Raw genomic sequence first — 16,188 nt, 5'->3', positions numbered from 1 at the left:
AGAGAGAGAGGGAGAGAGAGAGAGATATCTAGGTTCAGTGAGACAGCTCAGTGCTTACAGACACTTACCTCAAATTCTCATGATGTCTTCAGGCTCCCCAAGATGGAAGGAAAGAACTGATTCCTACAAGTTGTTCACTGAGCTCCGTGCTATGTCATGTGTGAATCCCCCATACAAAAATTAATTGTGTTAAAAATGTTACAGTGTTAAAATATTTTAGAATAAACTCATATTTTTAAATGCACTTCATTTTAATATAGATGCTTTTTATGGTGCACTCTGGAAGATACAGTCATAATATTAAAAGTGGGCAAATGTGGCTGCTTCCATGAGTGTCTTCTAGTATTTTGAATTTTAAGGTAGTTAGACTGCTTAATTTTTTAATATTATTTTTTAGTGGTTCTATTGAGCTCCACATTCTTCTCTGCTCTCCTCCCTTTCTCTCCCCTCCTCTTCAACCCTCTCCCAAGGTTCCCATGCTCCCAATTTACTCAGGAGATCTTGTTTTTTTCTACTTCCCATGTGTTTTTAGATCTATGTATCACTCTCTTAGGGTTCTCATTGTTGTCTAGATTCTCTGGAATTCTTCTTGTGAATTGAAAGCTGGCTTTCTTTGCTTTATGTTTAAAAAGCACTTATGAGTGAATACATATGATAATTGTTTTTCTGGGTTTGGGTTACCTCACTCAATATGATGTTTTCTAGCTCCATCCATTTTGCTGCAAATTTCAATATGTCGTAATTTTTTCTTGCAGTGTAGTACTCCATTGTGTAAATGTACCACATTCTCCTTATCAATTCTTTGGTCAAGGGCCATTTAGGTTGTTTCCAGGTCCTGGCTATGACAAGCAATGCTGCTATGAACATAGTTGGACTGCTTTTAAACTTCATTTCAGATATACTGTTTGACCTGGGTGTTGTCGAAACTGCTTTAAGTTTTATATGTTTGCCTTTGTGTTTTAAGAATATAGTCATGTTTCTAATTATACAAAAGTACAATTTTAGAATACAAAATAATCCCAAAGAGAAACATTCCTCGTCCGCTGCATGGGAAGAACTGTTGAAAGTGCCGCTCTTGTCCCTGTCGGGAGTCCATACATGAAAATGGTTTGGCTTTTCTACAGACGCAAACTTTTTCCAGTTTTAATCATGCTTCCTGTTACATGCTTTAAATTTCATTTCTTAAGAAATGTGGCGACCTGTTCCCATTTATGTGACTGTCTTTGATTTGTTTAGAATTGACACGAAAGGCTAATTAGAAATAGTTTAAGTTTTGAAATGTCCTACCGGTATATAGTTTCACCAGCAGTGTGTGATAAGGACTTTTCAGAATGTTCATAGTAATATTGGCTATTATAGTTACATCAATCTCTTTGAGAAGGGAAAATGGCATTAGTATGCTAATATTTAGGTAGCCATACTTTTTTATCTTATGACGGGAGTCAATAATTGTCACTGATGGTCATGTCTGATCACATCTGATCTGTTTATCATGTGACTTTTGAGATGTTTATGCCCAGAGTTATCCTCTCTTTGTTAATATCTTTAATAGTGTGTCATATAGTTCGATATACAGAAACATGTTCAGGTATGTACATAACATTGTAGTTGTTGTTCATATCATCCCTATTTTGTTCAGTAAAAACTCAAAGAGCTGCACATCTGCTGCTCTGAAGTTAGAGTCACAGCTGTGTGACATAGAACCTGAATGAGCCTGAAGCCCTCATACTGAGAGGATAAATTGTATTCTCCATTGTAAGCAAACTATATTATAATTCAGTTTAGCCTCTGCTGTACAAACATAACTTTATAAAACATAAAAACTTACCAAGAGTTATATAAAAACTGAAGCATACTTACATATTTATTCTATTTATATATCTTTTTATTCTACTAAATTAAACCAGTCTGTCCCCCCACAGGATAGCCTGAGAGTTGAAATGCTGACTCAAAAAATTTGTCATTCTCATTATCTTTTTGTGAATGACTCAAGTATATACATTGTTCTTTGTATCAGTTGACAATGAATTAGAGAACACTTGTTTTCTTACCCTACCCCAAATGCTTCCCTGTTTATTTCCCCAAAGATAAAGGTGCTCTGTTAAGTCATAGTGGAGTACCCAGGAGAATCAGAGTATTAGCATTAATACAGCGCTGCTTCTAATTCAAAGCCCTCATTCAGATATTTATCAATTGCTTCAAATGTATCACTTCTAGAAAACGTAATACTTACCTTCTTGAAATGCCAGTTTCATGACAGTTGTGTTTCCTTAACCTAGTCACTTTCGTGTTCCTTTATGTATGTACACCTAGTCTTTGAGCAGTCTGTACACATTCATGGCCTTGACATGTTTGAAAAGCACAGACAGATTTTGGATTTGTATAATTTATTCATGGTGACTCAGGCTTTTCATTTTTGGTAGGAATAGCACAGAAATTCCATTTCTGTCTCAACCTCTCTGTCAAGGAGATACATGATGATTAGCTGCCTTACGTATAGTGGTCCTGACTGTGAATGCTTCTCTGGGGTCTGGTCTCCTTGTTCAGACTGTGTACATAGCCTCTTCTGCAACAAAGCTTCAGCTTATATCAAAATAAATCATGATGGGATTTATCTTACCCTGTCAGCTGTCAAGAGTGATACTTTCTAACATAATAGTTTGCATATTGCTATCAGAGAGGATGTGTTTTTCTTCTGTATGTATTTGTTTTTCATGTTTTTTATATCAGTATGGACTCTTGAGCTTTTCTTTTATTCAGTGTATTATATTATCAGCTGGTATCTTTCTGTGTAAGAGCCCTGTACTTTAGTTTTCTGTTTCCATAAAATCTGTTTTATACAGTGAGTTCTGTTGTTTTATGTCATAACACATATGAGCATGCTATACATGAATGACCATGGCATAGTCCAGTACAACATGGAAGCATGTTGATGAAGGACCTGGCAAAGAGTAGTGCACTGCCCTTGATGGTATACGTATATATTTTGATGCTTATATTCCTCCAGATTTGCCCAGTAAGAAGCTTTACAGGAAATGTTGTGCCTTTATGCAGAGATCCATAGTTTTGTAGTATTTCCTTACTGTACAACACAAAATATTCTTGGATCTTATTGTAACTTTCTTGTCCTAACTCTGGTTCTTCAAAGAACCCTTGCTTGCTTAATGAATATTAAGTGTTTGATACTAAGATAATGAGTGTTAGTTGTGCCTGCTGTGTTTTTGTGTATCCTCTTTTGATACTCATAGGTCTAGGATATACAACTATATGTGTGCACAGTGCTGTGGATACTCACCATGCTCTGTTAAAGTCATGTTGCCCAGCCCAACTTTAAGGGTTTTGGTATTTGCAACCTTTTCTCCATAGTGGGAACTGGCTGTCATTAGATATATTAATGTATTTACATATTGTTTCTTTTATCTTGTTAAACCAGTGTTTTAACATTTGAATCATTATCTCAGTCTTAAGAATGGTGTAAAGCCAGTGGTTCTTTTTTTAAATTTTTTAAATTTTTGGTTTTTAAGACAAGATTTCTCTGTATAGCCTTGGCTGTCCTGAAATTTACTCTAGGCCAGGCTGGCCTCGAACTCACTCTGCCTGCTTCTGCCTCCCGAGTGCTGGGATTAAAGGGATTAAAGACCTTTACCACCACTACCCAGCAAGCCAGTGGTACTCAACCTGTGGGTCACAACCCTTTTGGAGGGATCACATATCATATATCCACATTATGACTCATAATAGTAGAAAAATTAGTTATGAAGTAGCAATGAAATGATTTTATGGTTTGGGTCATCACAACATGAGAAACTATATTAAAGGGTTGCAACGTTAGGAAGGTGAGAACCACTGATATAAGTTATGATTTGTTCTGCAATTAATTTTATATTTGTCCAATAAATCTTACTTTTATTTTATATTTTGCTTTTAATTTCACTAAAAATGGATTCATGTCATACACATAACATGAGCATAAATGTGTTTCTCTTTAGCATGCTGTTTCCATTATAAGGAGTGCGATATATTCATATTTATTGCTAACAATTACTGCATGTTTACAGTTTAAATTATTGAAGTGCTGCCTCATTGCTTCACATATGCTCACACACATTTTGTCTTAACATGCCCTATATTACAGCAATACTATGGTTTTAATCATTACAATGAAGTAAAAACTAGCCTGAGACATCGTGTATTCTTTGATGTATTTATAGATCACAACGAGGCAGGCTTTTTGAAAGTAATGGTCATATATCAAGAAGGGTTAGGTACTTTCCCATTGATTGATAACAGTGGGCAAAAATATGGCTAACACCTGGAAAATGTGGAACAGATTTATTTCTCATAACAGACGAATGCACTGGGGGACAGTTTGCTTGCAATTGCAGTAATCTGCATGAAATATTTGTGAGTGGATAATCATATGTTATAAAGGATACCCAAGGGAATTATGCTTTTAAAATGTATAAAAGCAGTGACATTAATTCATGTTACTTTAAGAAACACCTGATGTTTAAACAACTTTTGTGAGTCTAGCTATGCTTAAAAGTCTCTTTTAGGGGCTGGAGAGATGGCTCAGCAGTTAAGGTTAAGAGCATTGCCTGCTCTTTCAAAGGTCCTGAGTTCAATTCCCAGCAACCACATGGTGACTCAAAACCATCTGTAATGAGGTCTGGTGCCCTCTTCTGGTCTGCAGGCATACATGTAGATAGAATATTGTACACATAATAAATAAATAAATAAATAAATAAATAAACAAATAAATAAATATTTTTAAAAGTCTATTTTATTATGTCATTCAGTGTACAGATCCTTTCAGATTCTCATTTTTACTGGCAGTTAGACATTGACAACTGAATCCTTTACATATAGAAATGCTGGAACTGATAAGTGTGTTTTAACTCCCCATGCTTGATTTCATTCACTGACTCAGCATTTGTTGGTGCTTATTAGAGTGTGCATTGCACATGGGGGAAAAGGATGCAAAAACAGTAATTGTGAGGAAGTGGTACAATTTTCTATGTGATGCATGGGATTAAAGGAAGAGTCTATAAATGGGGAGAAGTTTACAGTCCAGAGAAATATTAGGAAATTTGTTAATAAACAAATAGAGAAAAGCATCTCTATTAATATTTGGACTTGCATTTTTTTACTAGCAGTGATATATTGGAAAGTTAAAACAGCTCTTTCTCCTAAATCTAACATTCAGAAAATAATGTGGGATTGCAAAAACCTAAAAATTAATTTTATTCTTATAGTTTTGAAATTGTAAAACATCACCAGCAACAATTATGACTTTGAAAACATATAATGAATAATTATACAGAATTTAAATATAATTGCATTAATCTTATTTAAAGCATGGCTTATTTTCTTTCCAGATGGTCCCCGGCCATCACAGAAAGAGATCATATCACTTCGAGCATTTATGCTGCTTTTTCTGAAACAGCTCATACTAAAGGTAAGATAACTTTGTTTTACAACGCAATGATTTGGTGTAAAGGAACTATTGTCGAAGTTTAAATATTATTGTCATTAAATTATTAAGAATGCTTTTTCATGTTGCTCTACAAACGCTGTAATAGTGCCATTTTGCACCTAAATTTGGTCAAATATTAAGATGACTCATGTTAAGTGGTACGGATGTGCTAAAGAGATGTGCCCATTAAGATAAGGAATATATGAAAAAGAATTGAGCAGAAAACTTTATTCTGAAAAATGGCATGTGTTCCATTTTAGCTAAGATTGTGGAAAGTTTTGTCCTGGAGGGTTTTCTAGAGTAAGGTGGTTTTAAGACAATGCACAGGCAAAGTTGAACAACACTACACAAAGGTGATCCCATAAACCCTGTGTTTTCGTGGCTTTATGGAAGCAGTAGATAACAGAGCACAGTAATGTGAAACCATCACAATCTGCTAGCTACTTTTGTTCAGATGAGGCCTTGTTTACATAGTCTTTGCTGGCTTTGAACTTACAGAGATCCACCTGCTTCCTGAGATCTGATTCTAAACACTTGTGCTAGCACTCCTAACCTTAAGTTTTAATAGTTTCTGTCCTATTAAAACATTAAACACAGTTATAATATTTTAAGTAGTTACTTCTCAAAAGAAACAAAATAGATTTTAAATTATGAAACATGGGGGAATTTTAATGAACTTATTGCTTTTAAATTTCTATTAACTTCTCTGTCATTGATTTTGATACCTTTCTTTAAAGTCTTAACTTCAGATTTTAATCAACTGACAAAATATTTTTAATTAGGATCGAGGTGTGAAAGAAGATGAACTTCAGAGTATATTAAATTATTTACTTACAATGCATGAGGTAGAGTATATTTTGCATCTTTCATTTTAATTATTCAAAACTTACAGTACAATTTTAGCTAATTACTGTTATTTACTATTATGCAGGATGAGAATATTCATGATGTATTACAGTTATTAGTGGCTTTAATGTCAGAACACCCAGCCTCAATGATACCAGCTTTTGATCAAAGAAATGGAATAAGGTATGATCATAATAGCAGTAGTGTTAGTTGTGCACCCTAGACTATTCTATGAGTAAAAGAAAGGAGAAAAGGGAAAAGCTGCCAGTTCCCGTATTCTCGGAGAGTTAATGAACTGTACAAAAAGGTTTCAAGTCTGAAGCTGAGTAATTGTTCAGACCTTGCCTAAGTCGGAAAAGCAGATTTATTTATTTTTGCAAGAGCACAATAAAAATATGATGCATTTCAGAAAAAGAAGATGGAAAAGAATTATGGAGAGAGAGACAGACAGACAGACAGACAGACAAGACAGACCAATCAGATTTAGTGCTCAATATCTTGCTCATATACGTGTATCTCTGTGTGTGTGTGTATGTGTGTACTGAATGCTTTATAGTCAGCAACATGAGTGAAAAATGAGAGACTAATGAGTGAGAGCATCAGAAATCATTTTACCCATTAGTATATAGAGATGATGTCCTGAGACGAAGGTGGTGGTTTAGTACTGAGAATTACAGATTTTTCTTTATTAGAATTCTTACGAACGTAAACCTATAATTTAGCTCCTAGATAGAGATTTCCTTCAAAATTTTTTGCAGTCTCAACAAAATGAGCAAAAAATTTAAAAAAAGAATAAATTTTATTTCTTGTTATTTTATTTTTACTTTTGGTGCTGGGGCTCAACCCCACAGCATTACATGCGGGAGACAAAGCTTACCGCTGAGCTACATCTCCAGACCCAGTTTTGCTGTTTGCTTAGTTGGACATAAGAAGCCCTGGTGATAATGCACCTCTGAACTGTGCAGCTAGCAATATGACAATAAATCTGTAAGGCCTGAAACATGTGTTTCTTGTGGATGCAGTGAACCTGAGAGGTATGAGAGGATTATTAGTATTTATATCACATGTCAGCATTTACCAATGGATTTGTATGTGATTTTTCTCCTGCTGTATTATCCCTGTGTTGTGAGCCTGTCCTTTTCTATTATTAATAATACTCTCTAAATTTTTCTAACAGAAATGACAAGTAGGTGTCAGTCTGTGGCTCACTTAACAGTCACAAAAAATATAAAGTCAACATGTTCAGGTGTTAAAGTCCTAAGAGCAGTGGAGATATGGTCTAAGTATGGACCCAGGAATTGTGTTATTTTTTGTTCAGTGTGCTGGAAAGCAATACTTATAATGTATTCGTAAAGTACTGTTTCTTTTGTACTATTAGTTAGGTGCTTAAAAGATCATTTGTTTTGTAGGGTGATCTACAAATTGTTGGCTTCTAAAAGTGAAAGCATCTGGGTACAAGCACTGAAAGTTCTGGGGTATTTTTTGAAGCATTTAGGTCACAAGTAAGTTGATGTTTTCATAATAAATTACAGAAATAGCTACTAAAATTTTTCATGAGTTTTGTATTTCATTTTCAGCATATGAAATTTTGTTTAATAAAAAGTATACTATGGAAAAGTTAAAAATAATAGATGCATCTTTATAAAGTAATGTTTTATTAATAGTAAATTATGGAACAAGATCACAATTTATGTAAGAGTTAATTTCTACATTCTAGTGTAGGTAAACTACGAATATTAAGAATATAATGAAATAGACTTGTTAAATAAAGTGCACATCTGTATTACTTCGGTGACAACTTCTGTGACCAGGAATGTTGTATACATTGCATCTCCAGGAGATGTACTCCCAGGGCTACACACTGATTGGTAGTTTACTTAATTGTTTTTAATCTTTTCTAACAGTGAGCCTCATTGATATTTTGTGATTGTACAAACCACAATAACACACTTCCTCAAATTCTTTTTCTGTAAGCTGCAACTGTTGTCTATCTTCTCCAGAATATCAGCATTCTTTTAAAGACTGTATTCTATGCAAATGAAAGTTATTGGCACTGCCGCAAACATTGCTGCCTGATATTTTTCCAAATCTCAATTTTGTTTTCAATTTTGTCTGTTGCTCAAGTTTAAATAAAAAAAAATCACCTTGGCCATATGTTGCTTTAAACCACAACTGTAGACTAGAAGCTAAAAGCATATTGCCCCAAAATTCGTCAGCACACAGGGAATTGTTTCTTTGAATAATTTTGGGGAATTTATGCAGAGTTCAGCCAATTTAGAATAAATGGAAAATAGTAATTCCTGCTGACTAACACTGTATAAATTTAATAGAAAGAAATAAGAGGAAAACAAGTGTTTTAGTTAGTAGGAAGACTAGAATTTTCCTTTCTTATGACTTACAAATGCAGAGATGACATAGGTAGAGTGACTTGGGAAGACTGAGGAAAACAGGAGCATGGAGTAAGTCAGGAAGTCAAATGCCTAAGCATTTAATGGTGAGAGACAGAATTCAAGTGACAGCAAACAGTCAACTGTTGTGAATGTTAATTGTGAAATGCTGTCTAAAAACTGGAGCATTATTTACCGTGTTAAATTAGAAAGGTAAGTATTTTTACAAAATTATAAAGCTTTCAAAATATTGAGTATCTGTGCGAATTAAATCAAGATGAATTTATACAGTGGAACTCGTACACATGAAATGTAGGGTATTGGAGAGATGGCTTAGTGGTTAAGAGCTTTTACTGCGTTTCCAGAAGACTTGAGTTCTATTCCAACATGCCTTTCAGGTGCATTACAACCACCTACAACTTTATCTCGAAGGAATCTGATGCCACTGGCCTCCTTAAACCTGTACCCCAGTGCATATCCCCCTGAGATACAGAAACATACATATAATTAAAAAGTAAATATGTAAATATTAAGCAAAAAGTGAAATGTACCTTAAAATGTGACATATATAACAATAGATATCACTTGTAAAGTAAATGTAAAAAACATTAAAATCAACGTTTTAAGGAAAAAGTTATAGTCAATTATAGAAGTAAAACTTGGTCTGTTTATATATATAATAATCAAATGACTGAGACAGAGATCAAAAAATAAACAGGGAAGACCACATAAATACAAAACAAAAAAGGTAAGATCATGATCTATATATTTGATTTACTTATTATTATGCAAGCCAAGAAAGATGAAGTATATTTTATATTGTTGAGGTTAGAGCGTTAATAAAATAGAATTTAGAAACACTTGTAATTTATAACCTTGAGATAGGCTAACTACACCTGTCTCTGTCTGCAACAGTCAAAATGAAAAGTATCTCTGTAAGATGAACATGATATACTTTCACAAACCTGTGAAAATTTCTAGTGTTGTAGTAGACATCAGTGAAAAATTCTAAAATGTTGAAACAACTGACAATTTCTTCCAGACATGAAATAAGTTGAAGTGAGAGAAAAAGACACAAATCCGTTCTTCTATCTAAATATTTAAAAATTGGGGTTGGAACAAGACTCAGCAGTTAAGTACACCTGATGTTCTCCTGAGGACCCAGGTTCTATTCTGGCATCCACACAGTGACTCACAACCATGTGTAACTGCAGTTCCTGAGGTTTCAGTGATCTCTTCTGGCCTTCATGAACACTGTTGCACATGATGCTCAAAAATACTTGAAGCAAAACACCAACACATGTAAAACAAATGCTTAAAGGAGTATGCATCGCCATCAATTCACAAAAAGGATTTATAGGACAAGAATGATCATACAAAACAATTTAGAACAAAACAAAACAAACTCACAAATGAATTGAATATAGAAAATGGAAAGTAGTAACTAATGATTCAAAAAATAGCAGATTATGAAGGCTTCTTTTAAATAAAAATGATAAATTATAATTCACCACATTAGGAAATATGAATATATAAGCCATACTTTAGGAGCGATATGAAAAGAATTTCTTTCCAATAACTAACACTCCATGAAGGGATCATTTTACCACTCATACTTAGCTTCCTTTAGAACACCCTTAAACAGAATGATTTATTTAGAGTGTCATATATTGGACAAACTACAGGATATAAGGAAGCCTTGGATTAAATAAACTACATCTCAGACAAAAACAGAATTGAATCAGATTAAATTAATCAGCATCAGAAACAGAGACTGGGGAACTTGCAAGATACTTGAAGAGTGAACCTTATAAATATTCTCTGCTCAAAAAGGATGTCACAGAATTCAAATATAATTTAACCAAGTGAAAATAAACCTAGAATGTAAGACAATTATTGAATTCTTTAGGATTTCTTTAAGGGAATGTCTCCAACAATGTTCTAAATTTTCATATTTCTTAAGAAGCAAGAAAATAATAACTTAAGCTTCAGCCTGGTATCTGTATGCACAGACATCTACTTTAGAAAATAACCCAAGCTTCAGCTAGTATCTGTATGCATAGACATCTACTTGAGAAAAGGGGAAACGGGGTTGTACTTGTCATTGCTCTTGAGTATTCCAAGTGTCATTGCTTATGGTTAAATAGTGGAAGGAATCCAAAGCTATGTGAGTTCTCACAATGGAAATTTCTTTACAAACTTCACAAACCAATTCATGCTGTGATATAATGGGCCCCCTAAACATGATACTCAGAAAAAAAAAACATATGCAAAAGAGGTACACATTTTAGGGTTCTCTTTTGTGGAATGTCTACAGTGCAGATTTGTTGCTGCTTTTGACTGTCAGTGGAAATGGGGATTTAGTGTAAATTCGTCTGTGGAAACTTTCAGGATAGTGAAAATGTTTTATATCTGGGGGGATTGTGGGGATACCACTTTTTATTCAGGAATAACTTTCAAAATATGCAAACACACACACACACACACACACACACACACACACACACACACACCCCACATACCCAAGTTAATAAATTTGTAGTGGTTGATACCATATACAAAAAGAGAAGATTCAAAATTAAGGGCAATATATTATGTGTATAAGGAAAAAACAATTGAGAAGACAAATATAAAAGTTAAGTCATCGAAGAGGACACCAGGAGAAAAAAGAAGTTCATATAATACTCATCAAGATGACAGATTTGAAAACTTTTAACTTTAGTAAGTGTTGACAAAAATGTACATTATTGGGAGTTTCACAATTACTGGGGAAATTATGTATTGATATATGTATATGTATATATATATATATATTTGTTTTTGGTCACAGTGTTTCTTTGTTCTTTTGAACTTGCTCTGTATACCAGGCTACCCTCAGACTCACTGTGATCTTCTTGCTTCTGCCTCCTGAGTGCTGGGATTAAAGGTGTGAGCCACCATTGACTGGCTATTGAACAATTTTTAAAAAAGACAGATACTTATGCTGTATGATAAGTAACTCTCTTCTTAATGTAGAGGACTATCACTTAGCTGTACAGATGTCCATGTGGCATTGCTACTAATAATGAGATATTAGAGGCAACATGATAAAAATAAGAAGAAATTGAATAAATACATAATTCATACATTGGCATGAAATTTGGTCACTTCGTGTTATTTAGAAATAAAATTTAATGACTTAAAATTACTTTTGAAATATTAATATAATCAAGAAAGTTATGAAGGGAAGCAGTATATAGAACCATTTATCTAAAACTAAAAATTCAAAAACAATATTATAAATTTAGGAATTTATGCTGCTCTTATGAGTTATATCATCAGTATTCTTGCAAGCACTGCCCTACTGTTACACAATTTCTTTTTCTAAAAGGAAAGGCTTCACTTGTGGATGTGGCTCAGTCAGTAAGGTGCTTGTCACACCAGCATTAGTACTTGAGATTGGATTCCTAGCACCTATTAAAACCGGGCATAGTGGTACATGTTTGTAACCTCATGCTGGAGGAGGGGCACAGGGATAGACGGTCTTCTCAAGGTTCCACAATCTTACCAAACAGTGACCAAACCTTTATATGGATGAGACTAGAGGGAACAGTGGATATTCATAGCAAAACAGGAGGGGAGCACTGAGATCAGTGGAAGTAAACAGAGCAGTGCTATTTTAATCTGTGGGCAACTGCAGACATAAGCACTGATGAGACGGAGGATTATTTTTTCTCCAATATCAAGTGTACATGTTCACTTTTACCATCCTTAAATGGTTTTAATGTTAAGATTTGCTATAGACTTTATTAGGGATTTGGAAGTATGTGTTCTGTGGATTATGGTTAATTTCTAAAACCATCTAGATAATCACTAGAATATGGAAATAGTAACTGCAAATCATCACATATGGTTATGTAATTTGAATATATCTCATATTCTAATTGTTTGGAGGATTTCCTTGAGAACTGTTTAAATAACTTGTATTAGCAGTTAGTAGTGTTATGAACTGTTGCTGGTTTTTATAGATGATCATCGATAAAATAATTAATTGTATGATTCTGCATTTGTTTGTGTTTACCTCCATGTCTCCAGGCGAAAAGTTGAAATTATGCATACCCATAGTCTCTTCACTCTTCTTGGAGAAAGACTGATGCTGCATACAAACACTGTAACTGTCACCACATACAACACACTTTATGAGGTAAAGTAAAGAAAAAAAAAACTGTGACAAGAATTCTGAGTATGTATGCTAGAAACCTCTGTGTGTGATGGAGATCACTGCTTAAACCAGGTAACATCCCAGTCACTACAGCTGAAGATGAGTACAGTGCTGGTTAGTTTTTGTCAACTTGATACAAACATACACATAACTGGGAAAGGGGACTCTTAATGGAGAAAGCGCATAGATTGTTCTCTGGGAAGTCTCTTGATTGGGCAATGCTGTCCCTCAGCAGGTAATCCTGGGCTGTATAAAAAGGAAGGCTGAACATTCCCTGGGTAGCAAGCCAGTAAACAGTGTTTTTCCACAGCCTCTGCTATGGAAGTCCCTGCTTTGAGGCCTATCCTGACCTCTCTCAGAGATGGAGTGTGACCTGAGAGCTGTGAGCTGAAGCAAACCCTTTCTTCCACAAGTTGCTTTTGATCATGATTTTTTGTCACAACAATAGAAACGCTAATTGAAGACAGATGCTTATAATTTCCTTTTTAAAAACACATCCACATGTCCTTATGTTGTTCTAAGGGCCTTTCTTTGAATATAGGTTTGCTGCTTTGCGTCCTCGTCTTCCCACACAGACAGTATTCACATATATTGTAACTATTAGTTCTACTTCACATCCGATGCTCTCCTCCGTTTCTGATATGCAGTCAGTACTCACCTTAAGATAGAGTGGCATTGAGATGCAGTGTAGGTTAGAACCATTTGTAAAAGTGATGTACTGAATTGTATTAAAATCTCATCATTTCCATATAGAAACCCTCTCTCACCCCTTCTTCCAAAGTGTCTTAGTCAGTGTTCTTTTGCTGTAAAGAGACACCATGACCAGAGCAACTCTTAGAAAGTTTTTAATTGGGGTGGCTCACTTACATTTTCAGAGGTTCAGTCCATTATCATGGCAGAAAGCATGGTGGCGTACAGGCATGCAGGCAGATGTGGTGCTGGCTCCATCTTGATCAGAAAGAATCAGGGAGCAGACTATCACACTGGGAGGTATCTTGATCATGGGAAAACACAAAGCTCGTCCCCCACAGTGACACACTGCCTTCAACAAGGCCACACCTAATAGTGCCTGTCCCTTTGGGGGCCATTTTCTTTCAGAACACCACAGACATCATGGCCAAGGAAATTCTCATTTAAAAAATATTTAATTGAGGTCTTGCTTGCAGTTTCAGAGGGTTGCTCCATTATCGTCATAGCTGGAAGCACGGCTGCATACAGACCAGTTCTGGAACAGTATCTGAGAGCTTTGTAGTCAGAGAGAGGGCGACACTGTGACTGCCCACTCCCGGTCACCCATCTCTTCTTCATCTTTCCAAGCAGTGCTCCGGCTTGCGGGACTAAACATGCAAATACATCAGCTATGGAAGCCATTCTTATCCAATCCTCCCCAGACAGGAACTGCACACCCCCTACCTTACAAACACCAGTAACTTGTCAGGGTAGTTCCTGTGTATTCACCTTAGTTCTACTTTCTTCACTTTGTCTTCCGTGATCTTTTCTTGCTTCTGTAGCTTGTTGGCAAACATACGTAAGTGAAGGCTATTTTTTTTTTAATCTTCTTAAGTGTTGGAAATTATCAAATGTAAAGTAATATGTAAAATTTATAAGAGACGTAAATTTTAGAGTCTGTGTATAGTTTTATTGGCTTGATGCTGCTTGGTTGTGACACTCCCTGCAGCAGTGTTTGCCCTCCTCTCCTGACTTAGCACCACTGCCTGATACAGTAGGAATCTTGGTGGTGCAGTAACTCAACAGTGATTCACATGACACTTGACTTACCAAATCTTACTTTATTTTTTAAAATTATAGTGTGTACACGTCATTTCTAAATAGGAAAAAAGCATTTTTTCTAAACTCACAACTTTAAGAGACAGTGAATTGTGGATTCTTTGTTATGGATGTAGACAGAAAGACCTTGCATCTCTTACATGAGAGTTATAGTTAAACCAAAATACTCATCAACATTATTAAACTCAGAAAAGCAGCTTTTGGAAAATATAAAAGATAGCATATCATTATTATAAAATACTTTTGAGACTTCAAAATAATACAGGACAAATTACAACTCTCCTTTTCATGTAAACTGTGATTCATATTTGGTTCCATTCCAGGTTTTGCACAGTTCTCAAGTGAGATAGTTTAATTGTGTTCCGTATCCACAGATGAGTTGTCTGGGAATCTAAATATGTGTAAGTGTAGTCATGAATGACTGCAGCATTGTGACTCTATCAAGTATTGTTACAGGAATATCACTCATATCATTTTCTCTAATGCTTACTGACCTTCCCACTTCTCCAACAGAGAAATGTAGCTCCTCTCTGCTGTCTTTAAACATGGTTTGCTCATTATGATACATAGAGAGCTAACATGCATTCTTTATAAACATACAAAACAAAATGTATCCCTGTGCCTCCATTACTACTCAAAAGTATACAGATTCTCATTCACACATGGAGCTCTTACAGTATCATCTTATACATAGCCTATAGTCTTTATAATATTTAATAATGTCTTGCTAATATAGCTTTTTATTTTAGTATATTGACTTACAGGAGGTAAAAAGTAGTTGTTTCCGATAATGAGACAGTAAGTTTATTTAGGCTTTCTGTGATTCTTAGAAGGAGCAATAGGTAGTATGACCCAGATGGGCTATATCCAGTAAGGCTGCGTTTCAGCCAGGTTAGGCTACATATGATCCCAGGCCTTGATCTCTTGACCCTTCATCTGCAGCATTCCATTTTGTTATTTTATATCATTTTTTATTACCTGCTTCCTTGTACAAACACAGGAGTGGGTAACAGTGAAACATCTTGGTCTCTCTGTTTTACCACTTCTGAATTTAATATGTTCACTTTTGTTAGTCATTCCTCAAATTGCTTGATTGGTAGATTCCATCAGCTACCCATGCTGTTTTGAATTATTCAGTTTCCCTTTTGAAGTAGTCCGTGCAGAACTGAATAAATACCCATAGAGTGGATTGCACTGTACAGTGTGGTGAGGTGGTTTTCTTCTAGTCACGTGTGTGTTTTGAGACAGTGTCTGTCACTATATTCCTTCATAATAGTAGCTCCCTCATATGTCTGTTACCTCAGGTTTAAAACCAGCATATAGTTATTGATATTTTCATTGCCTATTAAAATAGACATACTGAGATTCACAGATTAAACAATTTGTTCCAGTAACATATGCTCATGAAATAGGCAGGTTACATGTACCTAAGACAGGGAAAAATAGCAAAATTGCCTTCAATAAATTACATGAAAAATGTCTTTTGAACC

General features: G+C 35.0%; 1 protein-coding gene across 5 annotated transcripts in view; it reads left to right on the top strand.

The window, feature by feature from the left end:
* Positions 1–16,188, top strand: part of Nbea (neurobeachin) — a 494,560-nt gene that overhangs the window by 115,800 nt on the left and 362,572 nt on the right. For all 5 annotated transcript variants that reach the window (XM_005344001.2, XM_026778835.1, XM_026778862.1 and 2 more), the window contains exons 14-18: positions 5,379–5,458; positions 6,259–6,321; positions 6,408–6,505; positions 7,732–7,824; positions 12,784–12,892. In XM_005344001.2, coding sequence (XP_005344058.1) covers positions 5,379–5,458; positions 6,259–6,321; positions 6,408–6,505; positions 7,732–7,824; positions 12,784–12,892 — 443 coding nt within the window. The remainder of the gene's footprint in view (positions 1–5,378; positions 5,459–6,258; positions 6,322–6,407; positions 6,506–7,731; positions 7,825–12,783; positions 12,893–16,188) is intronic.

This window comes from Microtus ochrogaster, chromosome 1, assembly GCF_000317375.1.
Source record: "Microtus ochrogaster isolate Prairie Vole_2 chromosome 1, MicOch1.0, whole genome shotgun sequence".
NCBI classification, from domain to species: Eukaryota; Metazoa; Chordata; class Mammalia; order Rodentia; family Cricetidae; genus Microtus; species Microtus ochrogaster.
Note: the sequence above shows the minus strand (reverse complement) of the source record. Positions and strands in the feature narration are given on the sequence as shown.